Genomic DNA, 13303 nt, shown 5'->3' on the forward strand with positions numbered 1-13303 from the left:
CCTCTTTCCTCCTTAAAAAAACCTACCAACCCTGTGTGGAGAGGAGGAACAGTATCTTTTCTCATCATTGGAAATAATATTTGTCAGGTAGAGGCTGCCAGCTGTGAGCTATTGGATTTGTTTTCCTGGAAATGCTAAAATGAGTAACAATGGTACAGAGGAAAAGTCATCCTCCTAGAAAAGTGGCATGATAAATCCTTTAGGAGACTTCCACTCATCAGTTTGGGACCTGACTTTCTACTTTCCTGCAGAGTTGGCAGTGGCAACAGGCAGAGATGTAATTCTCCCCTCTGCTTGGGTGTTCGGGGGAGGTCAGCAGGCAGTGCTTCAGGAGCAGCTCTCAACTTTTCAGCTTTTTATTCTCCCCCTGTACTCAAGCACTGGTGAGGCCACACCTTGAGTCTTGTGTCCAATTCTGAGACCCTCAGTTCAGAAGGGACAGTGAGGTGCTGGAGCAAGTCCAGAGAGGGGCAGTGAAGCTGGTGAAGAGTCTGGAGCACAGATCTGATGAGGAGCAACTGCGGGAGCTGGTGTTGTTTATCCTGCAGAGAAGGATGTTTAGGGGAATTATCACTCCCTACAACTACCTGGAAGTAGGCTGTAGCCAGGTGGGGGTCAGCCTCTTCTCCCAGACAAACAGCAACAGGACAAGAGGCACAGCCTTAAGCTGGACCAGGGGCGATTCGGGTTGGGCATTAAGAGGAATTTCACAGAAAGGGTGATTAGACAAGGTGATGGAGTCACCATCCCTGGAGGTGTTGAAGGAAAGACTGGACGTGGCACTCAGTGCCATGGGCTGCTTGACATGGTGGCGTTCGGTCAGAGCGTGGGCTCCATGATCTCAGAGAGCTTTTCCAACCTAATCGATTCTGTGATTCCGTGACAGGGTCGTGAGGCCCGATCGCGCCTTGGGCCATTCGGTGCATGTCCCTGCAGCCCGTGCCCAGCGGGGCCATGCCGGCGCCTCTCCGCGCCCGCCGGGCCGCGCTTCCCTTCCCGGCCTACAGTCCCCGCCGCGCCGCGCGCCGCGCCCGCCTCCCGCGCATGCGCCCCGGCAGCGGCGTGTGGGGCCGCCGGGTCGGGGCCGGGCGCCCGCCCTGAGGGGACGGCGGCGGCGGCAGCAGGTGGGTGCCGGGGCAGGTGCGTGCCGGGGCGGGCGGGGACCGCCCTTCGTCCCCCGGGGCTCTCAGCCCCGCGCCGAGGGCGCTCCCCAGCAGCGGCTGCGCCACCTGTGCGGCGCCCCCCGCGCACGCCTCACCCCGGCACCCCCTGGCCTGCTGGCCCCTCGGGCGGAGCGGGGGCCGAGGCTGCCGGGGCCGTGTGCGGGGTGGGGTGCGCGGCCGCGGCTCCGCTCGCCGGGCTGGGGCGGGGGAGCCGGGAGGGACCCCGGCCCGGGGAGGGCTCCGCGCACCGGCCGCGCTGACGCAGGGTCTGGCTCCGGGAGTGACTCACGCTGTGCTTCCCGTCTGCGCTGCCCGGGGCGCGTTCTCCCTGCTCCCCCTGCTCCCCGGGACGTGCCTCTCCTCTCACCCGCCTCTTCTCCTGCCCCCCGTGCCTGCGACTCCCGGGGGTCCCGCTCTGCCATACTCGGCTGGTCCGCACGCCTGCGCCTTTTCGGAGGTGCCCCGGAGGAGAGACAGTCTGTCTCCTGTCTGGCTGGGGGGAAGGGGCACTCACGAAACACAGATGGAAATATGGCAGTATCCTCTAGGCAATGGGCACAAATAGACGTGCTGCAGGCCCTGTGATTGTCAGCTGTAATAAATGTTAGAAGGAGAGCAGGAGGCAGATGTAATTCTTCGTACCTGCTGATGTAAATCCAAGGAAGCAAAGAGCCACAGTCACGCGGATTTAAATCTCGTTGCAGGCAGTGGCTGTGGGCTCCGGGACGGCTCTTGATGTCTCTTCACAGAACTGGTAAGGGCAGGACAGAAAAAATTTCCTATGTGTGCCTTTGCTTCCTTCCTCATTTTTTTGAGGGATGCTGAATTTAAGCAGGTGCTTTCCTTCTAAACAAGTCAGTTTCAGTGTTGGTGTGTGGGGGCTTTATGTGATGTCATAGCTTCCTACTTCATGATGTCTCAGCCCTACTCTTCATGGCTTGCTGTGATTTTTTTTTTTAATGGGGGTACATGGGTATAAAGGAAGAACAGTGCCTTGAGGAAATGGAGGATCCTTTAGTGCAAATAGATGGGAGAGTGAAGCAGCCTAACTGGAATTAAGATCAGTGGGTTTTTAGTAGTGCAAGACTGGATCTTAAAATCACTCAAGAAGGAACTGTCAGCCTAGCAGGAGTGGGGCACTGCTGTGATTTTGCTGAGCTGTTGATCATGATACAGTTGCTTGCTGGATAATCTGAATTCTAGGTTAGTTTTTCGGCTGCTACAGAGTCTGGAGTGGTGGCCTGGAAAGAAACAACCCCTGGAACAAAATTCAATTTCATTATTTATTTCTGGATCCACACAATGTGTGTGTGACTGTGCCTAGGCAGAAAAGAAGGCTGAATTCCTACTCTGGAAAATTCATAAAGTATAAGGGAAGGAAGATGATGTGAAGAGGCATGACATGTAATTGAAGAGATCAGGGTGGGGACTGGTTGTGTCATGTTAATACAGTGTTCATTCTGTATTTAACAGATTGAAATGACAAATACTGCCAATTTTAATTCCTGTTTATGATAACATTTTGATAATGTGGTTTGATATTCTTAGGGAGATGTCATTCATTCATAGTGACTCTTCTTCTGAAGAAGGATGAAGGGAATTCCTGAGGGGCAGCAGAGAGGAGGGGCATATTTCTGGAGGAATTGCACTGATCAGGGAATGATAGAATTGAGGTGAGGAAAGTACCTGCTTGCTCAGGACTGAAATAATTCTCCAGTCTTAGGGGTCTTTGCTAATGTTGTTTAGGTTTTTCTTCTTTGCTGGGCATTTAACCTGTCACTTTCCCATAAGGTAGGATCTTCTGCCAATCTCAGTTCTAAAGAACCTTGATATTAAAAGACAGGCAATAATCAAAATATTTGGCTTTACAAAATTAATGTCTTCCCTAAGGTGACATGGTAGCAGTAGAGATTATTGGTTAGGAGGTCTGTGTGAGAGCTGCCAGTCTTAGTCTCCCATTCTTGGTGAATTGATTTGTGTGTTGCAAAATTGTTTTCCATGTTTGGTATTTGGGATGCTTTGACAAAGGAATAGGTGATATCATCTTTGAGGCAGTAACTGTTTAGGAAATTGTTGGAATGATGCCTCTTCCTGGCTGTTAATTGCAAACTTCTCACCAACACATCAGAAGCAGCAAAAACTTTTAAAAAATGGATCTTATGGAGTATTGCAACTTTATCTGCAGTGGTAAAGTTAAGGTGCTTTATATTTTGGTGCATGTGGTCCTACAGCTTTTCTAGCTGAATCAGCAATGACCCTTGCTGGTGATCTCTATCACACTGGCTATTCTAGATCCTACCCTAATTCGAATGGATAAGATACAGAGAATTTGCAACTGTCCAGTAGGAGGAGGTAAACAAACAGCTTCATTCTGTGTTGTGGATGTGGTGTCCTAAGTGTCCCTTAAGAGATTGAGATGTTTTGGTACTTCAGGTTTGTGTCCTCAGCCACACAAAGACTTGTCTAAACTTCTTTCTCTGCCACTTTTTATCCCAGGGTCAAGGGTTTTGATACATAAAGCTTACACGGGCTGAGTATCTGGGAGTGCTGGGGAAAATCCCACTTGTCAGCTGTGTTACTGTTGGCACCCTGTGGGAAGGAGAAGGATGTTGTCCTGCCACATTTGTTTTGTCTTTGAGGAGGTCTCAGATTTTTTTAAACTGGATTGTAACCAGTTACATTGGTAACAGAGCAGTTTTATTCCTGATTTAAGGAAAAATCCCTGGAAGAAATGCAAGCACACTTGTGTTATGAGATAGGTGAAGAGGAGAGAGTGTTGGGAAGAACACACAAACATTTACAGAACTGGTGGGCATTACCAGAATAATTGGTATTAGAATGACTACAAGAACTGTTGTTACTACTGGCTGGGAAGTATTTGATGATTCAGAGAATAGAAAGAAAGTCCATAACCTAACAGTTCTTTTTTTCTCTGTAGAAGAAATCTTCCTGATCCACAGAATCAGGAAATATCAGAGGTTTTGCCTTGCTTTGTTACAAATGTTAACAATCCTTGTATATTTGCTTTTTTTCCTCTTAAGTTATCTGTGCACGTAAATTTCTGCAGGAGCAAGATCTAAGTAGTCCAACATGACATGCTAGATAAGAGCTTTGCAAACAGTCCTGAGAGGTGTTTGAGTGTTACTAACCTCTTCAGAAGGTTGACTCCTGAAAGACAAAGCCCTGAAAAAAGTTTTGAATGCTGTGGGATATACTTGCCTTAAAAACCATTTTCTGAAGCCAAATGAAACAAGACCTGCTTAGAGTCCTGTGAAGTGAATCTGACTCCTCCTGGAGCTGCAGGAGAGTGACCTGAAACAAGCCTTTCCTGTGCCTCGCCAAGGTGACAGCAAAGCCTCTGCCCATCCTCTGAGGCTCTGTCAAGGAAGAGCCATCGTTCAGGCCCTTGTTCCATTGTCACTGGGAGCAGTAGGATGAGAGCAGCTTGAGAATCAAACTTCCACCTGGGTGAGCCTACAGGGCTGGTGAGGGAGACAGCCTCGGGTGGCACTGCTTGTCACCGCTCAGGACAGGGGTGTGATATAAAAGGCTTTGTAATACCTGGCTTTAAATAACTGTCAGCAGTGTCTTTTAACCTCTCTTTGGTTGGTACAGCCCCACATCTCCACCAGGAATATTTTCTTTCACGTTTCTGTATTCAAATGAAACTGGACAGTTGTGATTGATTGCTTTCCACAGACATCTCATAGCTTACAGTCTTGCCATGGACCAGAAGGTAAACAACACTTCTGAAAAGTTTTTGGGAAAACAGATTTCTGTAGAGCTCTGCAGAAGTGCCTTGGTCCTGTACTGTGCTTATTTGGGTGAAAATTTCCCATTTATTGTGCAGTACTTAACCCTCATAGAACATATGTTCAGACACTAATGAGAAACCTTTGGTTTATATTTGCATAGTGGTGTTTAACAAGGAATTGCCTTTATCCTAAGCCTTGAAGGCTGGGGTGACTGCAGGCCTGCCTTTGTTGGCACATACAGGTTTTCTTGCCTCTGCATTGAAAGCAAGGAGAATTTTGCTGTGCAGTGGGAGTGAACACCATGCAAGTTTGTATCCTGGCCTCTCTTTCTAACTTCATTTGATGCAGATAGAAAACCCTAAAAACAGTTGTTGCTGTACTTGACTGTAATCCTCCTGTGTGAGTTGCAAGGAGCACTCTCTATTCCTGTCACATATCTTTCCACCACTCAAATAGTGGGAGTACTGGGAAAGGGGAAACTCCTCCTCTTCCTCTGATCCCAAGGGTCTTGGCTAACAAAAGGTTTTCCACAGAAGCGCAGTTCATGTTTAGCTGGCATGCTTTTTGCTTTGGAGCCAGGTAAATAAAAGGCAGTTCTGCTCTGGAAATAAAATATCTGTTGATGTGTAGGATATCTGCATTCTCCACAAGCAGGTGTTATGTAGGGGTGTTTCTGAGACAAGGCTGACGCATTGAGCTGTGGTTCAGTCCTTCTGTGATCTGTCTGTCCAATGCATAAGTGGTAGGAAGCAGGATTCCACTTTTTCACATCCTTATTTTCAAAATGGAGATGCAGTGGGAACAAAACTGCAAGTTGCTTGTTTTGTTCCTTTGTTAAACTGACAGTTTACGTAGTTCAGCAGCTTCAGCCCCACTGGAGCTCTCTCTGTTGTTGCAGCAGGCATTGTTGGGCACCGAGCAGTGCAAGGAGCAGAACTGTTACATGGAAGTATCTTTTAGTTACATTTCTGCACAGAACTGGATTTCTAATGAGGGCAGGAGTCTACAAGGTGCTTTATGGCAGGAGACACAGAGTTCCAGTTTTCTTTTCGCTGTCTCTGTTGCTCTTACAGTGCCCTGAGGCAGCAGGGAGGAAACGCTTTGCCCTGCCCCATTCCTGCTGTCAGTGTGATGCCAGTTGATGGCTGGGCAGCCCTGGAGTCCTGCTGGTGCCTCTGCAGTCAGTGGTGTGACCTGTCAGCTGCTCCCCTGCCTGCCTGGCTCTGCAGGCCTCCCCCCATTGCTCTCCAGGTCTCTCATCCCCCTTTTGAGACCTGCCCTAAGCTTCTGGTGTATCTCTGCTTCACTTCCAGTACCACAAGGAGTGGGGTGAGGGCAGTTAAAGCTCCCAGCTCTTCAGTTGTGTTGTACAGAGGGGGCCTGAAGGCCACCTCAGCACTTCCAGCCTGCCTTTGTACATGTTCCTCGACACCCAAAGCAGTGTGAGGCCAGTCTGGTTTTAAGCCTCAGACAGGAAGTTTGGGATGAGCCAGATTCACTGACACCATATTGACTCCTTAACCAGTGCCTGTGTGGGATTCTGCGTGTTTTACAAAGCCAGGCTGTCAGGGTGTGCGGGACAGGAGCTCTCTGCATCTTGTCTGCCCCCCTTGCTCAGGTGTGTGGCTGCTCTTTGCTCACTTGTGTGTTTGTTTGTGAGGCTGGAGTTCTCTTCTGACTGTGTGCAAAGCAAATATTGACTTGTGGACTAATGGCATTTGCAGCTCCAGGATATGCCTTTGCCTGACTTGAGGGAGACGCTGATGGGGGAAGGGAAGGAAGGCCAAGGGCATCCTCCTGAGAGTTCCCTTGGACATTTCATTGAGCAAATCAGGAGTATAATTTGGAAAATGTAAGTTTTCTGGTTGTGAGAAGACAAAATTGAACTGCCTGGTTCAGTACAGAGCTTTTGTCTGATTTCTGAGAGAGGGAGATGTTAAATTGGACACAATCTACTTGGGATTTCAAAAGCTGAGCTGGAAGAGGCTTCTAGAACTACACCTACGTGCATAGCCTCCTGATGGCTGCTGTGACTTTCAATCACTCCTCTCTCTTCCAAAACTTTCTTTCTTAATAAAGGAAGAGAATAGAGAGCAGTGGAAACCAGCTGACAATCCAGAGGTGGCAGTGGGATTTACTGCATACACTGTTGCTTTCTGTTCATTAAGCATAAAGGAAAACAGAGTTTTTCCCAAACTAGCTTACTGTCAGAAGAGGTGTTGTAACTGTCAGAACAGAGGTGCAGTTCTTGTGACAGTGAATGAAAATTATTCTAGGAAAAAATTGTTATGCCTGTTCTGTTCCTTCTGATGGTACTCAGAGGAGGTTCCTGCATAGTTACTGGTTGTAAAGTTTTCAGGATACAAAAACATTGCTTGGTAAAATGTTTGCCTTCTGCACAGTCTGCTAGAGGTATGCTGCCTTTTTGGTGGATTTTTCTTTTTAATCAGTGGGGGAAGAACACTCTTGGGAAGGAGTTCCTGTCCCAAAATAAAGATCCTACTGAAAGGCTCCAGATGGTGTCATTTTGTTCTTAGCACATCCTGGCCCTACCAGCACAGGCTTAGGTGGGGATCACCTAAGCAAAAGAGGCCAAGCAGGTAAAACACAGGCAGCAGGAGATTGCTCTCTGGTGTTTACCAGGAGCCAACTAATTGAAATCTCTCATACTACAGCTGTGGGGAAGAGCCAGTGTGTCCAGGGGAGGCACACTACTTCCAAGTGGAAGTAAATTTGCAGGACTCCTTTGCAAAAATCAATTTCTAAAGGATACCTGCACTAGAAATTAAACTAATATGACATAATCCTGCATGTTGTGTGTTTGCAACTCCACCAAAGGTATTGCAGGTGGAGTTTTTCAAATGGCTGACCTGATGCTGACTGCATGCTTCCACTGTAGCCTTCTTTTTCAGGTACATCACACATGTGTTCCTGCAGGCTGGAAACAATGGTGGTGTGATTTGTTTTGAACTCTGAATTCAAAAAGTAAATCTGTGATTAATAGGTACTATTTGCATTTTAGCAAAAAATACATTTCTTTCAAAATATGAAGGCTACCTATTGTGTGACCACAATTGCTTCATATAAGAAACTTAAATTGCCTTTAAACATGGGAGATGCTCCTTAATGTGTGGGTTAAACTGGTTTTGATTTTGTAGTACTGAGGGTTTGGGAGTTGCCATTAATATTTGTTGGATCTGATATATTTTTTCCTTTGTATTTCTTACTGTTTCTTTATTTCAGAAGTGTGTACGTTGCAAATAACAGCAACTTCACACATGTGGTTTCATAAGCTTTGTGGAGCTTCTTTTGTTGCTTGCTATCTCCTGGCAAGAGAGTTGCTTTAGGTTTGTATCCCTCAGTCAAAGGAAAGACCTTACTATGTCAATCCTACAGTCAGATCTCCTCCTCCTCCTGGCTCACACTAGGAGGTGCCTGGCTGTGCCAGGGAACCTTCTTCCCAGTTCCTCTGATGCTGGAAGGGCTGCAGTGGCCTCAGCACCTTCTCTTGGAGACACCTGGCTGTGAGGGCAGTGCCCAGGGCAATGTCTCCATGTGCCACGGCAGGAGCCTTCCCTTGCTGTGATTCCTGCTGCTCACCCTGCCCTGCTGCACAGCCATGACAGCAGCAAGGTGAGCCTCACGCTCTCTCTGGCCTCTGTCCCAGATGGGTGCTTGCAGGAAGGTTTCTATGGGAACCAGGGGCAGGAAAAACCTGCCCACCAAGTTCAGTGCTCTAATGGCAGGGAGAGGAGAGCAGGCAGGGGGGTGATCCCCGGCAAGGCAGAGGCCAGGGCGTGATGACGTGGGCAAGGGAGGCTGTTCCATCTGCTACACCTGTCTTGGGACAAGGAGAGACTCACTGAGCTCTCTCCTGCCCTGTTTCCAAGCACTGTGGTTAATGCCCTTATTGTGGGGTTTTCTCTCAGCCACGGGCCTGACACCCTGGCCTGGCTGCTCCACAGCAGGTTGGGTCAGCAGTGTTGTACATGCAGTGAAGGTTAACAGTGGCTGAGGGGAATCTCTGCTCACACGCTCAGAGCTCAGGCAATGCCAAGCATGGCACACATACCATGTGGTGACTGCATTCCTAATAAAAGCCATTGGAAACAGGGTTAACTGGCCTGAGAGAAGGCAGGGGAGGAGGACACCTTGCAGGCTCAGGACCACAGCAGCCATTGGTTGCAAGGCAGTGAAAAAAACATCAAAATACACTCACAGCAATGTTGAAGTAATGTCAGCCAATTTACCTGCTTGGGGTGCATGCTCTGTGTGTTCCCATGCAATATGAGCATGCAGATGCTCATTTTGTAATTGTTGCTATGTCTTCAACTACTAGAGAAGAGTTGGTGCTAAGGAAACAAACGGACTGGAGTGTAGGAAAGAACACACAAACATTTACAGAGCTGGTGGACATGCGACTGACCATCCTGTGGACAACACTACTTCTCGGAAACAAAAGCTGAATTTTTTTGTTTGTTTGTTTGTTTGTTTGAGATTCTTTTTGCCCTAAATGTTAGTGTCAGAATGGATCAGAGTGTCTGTTCATCCTTTCTGGCCTTTCTCAGGCAGAGGGCTGTTTAAATCCATAAGGAGGAAACCTTATCATTTGTGTTCCCAGACACAGATGTTTTTTATGCTTTTGCAGTGGTGTGCAGCTGTTTATCTTGGAGTGCTGTAGCAAGTCACTTCCTGGCTGCAGGTGCTCACTGGAAAGTTCACTGAGATGCAAAGGCCATATAACCTTGTACTAATCAGAACTGTGAAACAGCTTGGATAGGGCCTGTGGGATGAATCCCTGGGTTCCCCCTTTTAGCAGCTTACAGTCATAAGTAGCTTTAATGAAAAGGGAAGCTGGAAAAGCCATCCTAGGTGTGCAAATGTTAGTTTCTCCCAGGTTCTTTCCCAAGGAAGTGTGACTGATCTATCCCAGCACTGCCTTTATCTGCTTGGTAGGGGTGGCTCGTGCTGTCTCCCACACACAAATTGTAAGGTTGATCTTAAAGTCCAGAATCTCTCTGATTACTGAAGTATTCCATTATTTTCCTGGAAATCCCCATAAAAATATGCTGTTAACTAGTGTCAGGAAAGCAAGGAGGGGAGCTCTATTGCTTGATTTAGTTCAGAGGAGCCTGGTTTGTGACTCATTGCAGAGGTGCTTGGTACTGTCTTGTCCTTATCCACAGGCTTCAGGGACTTGTATTCTGCAGCCCTACACACTTTACTCCTGTGGTGCTACTCCTAAAGTCTCTCTTGGACTTAGAGCATCTAATGATTACCCCTTAAACCCTTTTCACCACTCCTGTCCCTTCTCCATGGTCAATGTCTTCAGAGAATGATGATGTGTGGGCTATTTTCTTAGTTTACATCATTAAACAAAGGACTCACAATATGCAATGGAAAAGTTGTTAAAAGTTGACTTGTTTTTTTGACATTCTTTCAATCAGCAATGCTGTTATTGCCACAAGAAATTTGGCAAATGACAGTGTGCTATTTCTAGCTGATCAGTAGGTATGAAACCAAAAGGAAATTCCAGTCTCTGGAATTTATTTCTTGTATACTAAGGAATTTAATTTTCACATGAGGAAGTTGTGTGTGATGGGTCTGTCAGTCCTCCACCATGTTCTTAGATGTTAATTGAATTTTCTCATCACCCTTTTTTTTCTTTTTATAACAGAAGTGTAGCATTTCACCTCTGTGGACAGCGTTTCTGGACCTGCTGACACCTGTGGCACTCAGCCTTGCCTAGTGCAATGTCAGGTGAGCACACAGAAATTGGCACAGTATCTCTCATTTCCTTCCTTGCTCTGTCTTCAGCTGAAACTTCAAAACAAAGGTTTCTGGTTCCAAGAGCCATTCTTTACATAAACATACTTTCTGGTCAGATTGAGAGAGAGGAGACTTTGTGACCCAGGAGCATTTTCACTCAGGGTGAACTCATTTCCTTCTTTTACAGTGTAGAAGCTTTTTCAGACATTGAACAGAGAGGAAGAAAGAGGTTGAAATGTGTTCTGCCTTCCCCATTTTTCCTTAAGATTTGCTTGATTCTCTTCTCCCCCCAACACTTCCCCCAAAGTGAGTGGCTCACAATGACTGTGAGAGATTTTTGCTGTACAGTGGTAGTTCTAGGACAGGCAGAATGCTGAAGAATAACTGGAGTTCAGTTGCGCAGTTCTGAGATAGAAGCTTTGCTAAAACTAGATGGTCTTCTTAGAGAAGCCAACTTTGCCACCCTGTACTTTTTCCTAGACCTTCCTGGTCAGGCTGGTTATTTCAGGGCACATAACCCTGGGGGAGACTCTGCTTCCAGGCCAAGTAAACCTTTGGCTTGCTGATAGAACAATAGAAGACTTTCTATTGTTTATCTGCTTCAGTTGCAACACTTGATATCTGCTTGTATTTCAAGGGAAGCTGTTCACTGGGACTCTACCGGAGACTGCAAGGGGGCTTGTGTTGAACACAAAATACTGAGGTTACAGGCATACTTTCATTGCTGCATCTCTATACATGATCTGGCAATATCCCAGCCTGTTGGGAAAAAAGGGAGCAGTTGAGCATCTTTCTGAGGGCTCTGATTTTTCATTCTGGTGCCTGAGTGACAGTTTCAGGGAATTCTGGAGTTCTTCTGGTGCTGGTCCATAGGAGGAATTTACTTCTGCAAAATAATATTTATTTGGTGGTAATACCCCTGGCTTGTTGCTGATCTCACAGCTTTTCCAAGCAGGTGAGTGATCATGTGATGCCATGGAACTATTTCTCTTCCCTAATTGCTTTCTTAGAGATAACTCCATTTGGCCCTTTTGCCTCTTTTCCTCAGTAAAAAAGAACAAAACCATCTGAAATTACTGGCTTCCCTGGTGAAGTGGGAGCTGTGTCAATGTTTAGAGTAGCAGTAGCAACAAACTGATGAGTGAGTCCTTCCCATGCTGGAACAGTCTGTAAGGAGTGTGGATCTTCCAAGGGTGTTCTTCCAGATTTTCACTGCTATGTGTTGATCTCTTTCTGTTTAGGCCGTCACACTCCCTCTGCTGGGGGTCCTTTCTCAGCACTCACACCCAGCATTTGGCCTCAGGAGATCCTGGCAAAATACACACAGGTACAGTGTGGGACAGGGTGAGGATGTTCTCTGGTTCTGCAAAAGTAGAGGGAACCTGGTGGTTTCTGGTGGTGTCTGAAAGCCACAGGGAAAAGGAGAGAGAGGTGCACTTTTCCTCCAGTGCTTTGGTTATGGACTTCACATGTTTTGTGGTTGCATCCTTTTGCAAGAGGATCTTGCAGAGCACAAAGAAACTTCTGTGAATTATTTCCCTGCTGTTTTGCAACTATTGCTCCACTGTAAAAATGTTGACACCCTCAGGGAGCCTCTGTCATCATCAAGCTACTCTGGATGGCTTGTGCGTGGCAGGAAATGCTTGTCACCAGGTGGGTAGAGCAGGAAGGAAGGAAGCAGCTGTGGAATTTTGTAATATAGCCACAGTGTTTGCTGATAGCAGATTAAAGCTTTTAGTTGGAGGTATGTGGGCAGCACTTCTTGCTTCTTAGGTGCTGCCTGATTCCAGTGCTTGCAAGAGTCCCCACAGGAGGTGCAGGTGGGCTTGCAGGAAAGGGGAGAGAGTAGTAGGTATTTACTCCTAAAAACATCTTGGAGGTAATACCCAGTGTGTATCCCCCAGTACGCCCCAATGCCAACCATGAGCACAGATGAGGAAGGTTGAGATTTGGGTCATGGACCTTAACTTTCTTTGCCGATAATTTGGACTTGCATTACAGGTGCAAATCCCAGTTTTGCCTGCTGCCTTTCAAAGGAAATTTGAGAGCAACAGGCAGAAGATGGAGTGGTGCAGGGAGCTGAGTTTGCAGTGTGTGTGCAGAGGTAACAGGAAGGACAGCTGTGTATTAGTGATGCAGGCAGTAGAGGCCACTTTAGCTGGTGTGTGTATATCACTCAGTCCATGAGGAGGGCTGTGCTCACCTCCAGGTGAGCAGTTCTGATCTTGATAAGATGCTGAGCTCAAGTCCTGCTGAGAAAATCTGTGTAGTTTTTTTCAATGGAAAAGTCAAAATGGGAATGGCAGGCAACGTCTCCTCAGCTGGGAATTGTGGTGGGAGGCTTTAAAAATTAAAGAGCAAGGGGTCTAATTGCTCAAAGGGCACAGAGTGGGCAGTGGTGGGATGAGGCAATATCCGTGTGTCTCTGTTTGGTTATTCAGTGATAAATTGCTTAAAATGTCTGTTTTCCTTCCTCACATCTCCCAGAAAGAAGAATCCGTCGAGCAGCCGGAGTTCCGCTATGATGAATTTGGTTTCCGAGTTGACAAGGAAGGTAAAACCAGTCCCCTCTCTCCCACTTGCATTATGTTCAGCCCTTCCCATGCTTTCAAGTGT

The 13303-nt window shown here is 47.1% G+C and overlaps 1 protein-coding gene across 3 annotated transcripts in view; it reads left to right on the forward strand.

Moving 5' to 3' along the window:
• The first annotated feature begins 1069 nt into the window (after nucleotides 1-1069).
• SGSM3 (small G protein signaling modulator 3) overlaps nucleotides 1070-13303 on the forward strand; it is a 29746-nt gene continuing 17512 nt past the window's right edge. The window contains exons 1-5 of one of the 3 annotated variants that reach the window (XM_063154594.1): nucleotides 1070-1124; nucleotides 1868-1917; nucleotides 10596-10678; nucleotides 11929-12014; nucleotides 13175-13241. In XM_063154594.1, coding sequence (XP_063010664.1) covers nucleotides 10672-10678; nucleotides 11929-12014; nucleotides 13175-13241 — 160 coding nt within the window. In that variant the 5' untranslated portion in view covers nucleotides 1070-1124; nucleotides 1868-1917; nucleotides 10596-10671. Of the gene's footprint in view, nucleotides 1125-1867; nucleotides 1918-2738; nucleotides 2837-10595; nucleotides 10679-11928; nucleotides 12015-13174; nucleotides 13242-13303 lie in introns of those variants that run through there. The other 2 variants (XM_063154595.1, XM_063154596.1) reach the window with 2 other exon arrangements.

Source organism: Melospiza melodia, chromosome 4 (genome assembly GCF_035770615.1).
Source record: "Melospiza melodia melodia isolate bMelMel2 chromosome 4, bMelMel2.pri, whole genome shotgun sequence".
Lineage (NCBI taxonomy): Eukaryota > Metazoa > Chordata > Aves > Passeriformes > Passerellidae > Melospiza > Melospiza melodia.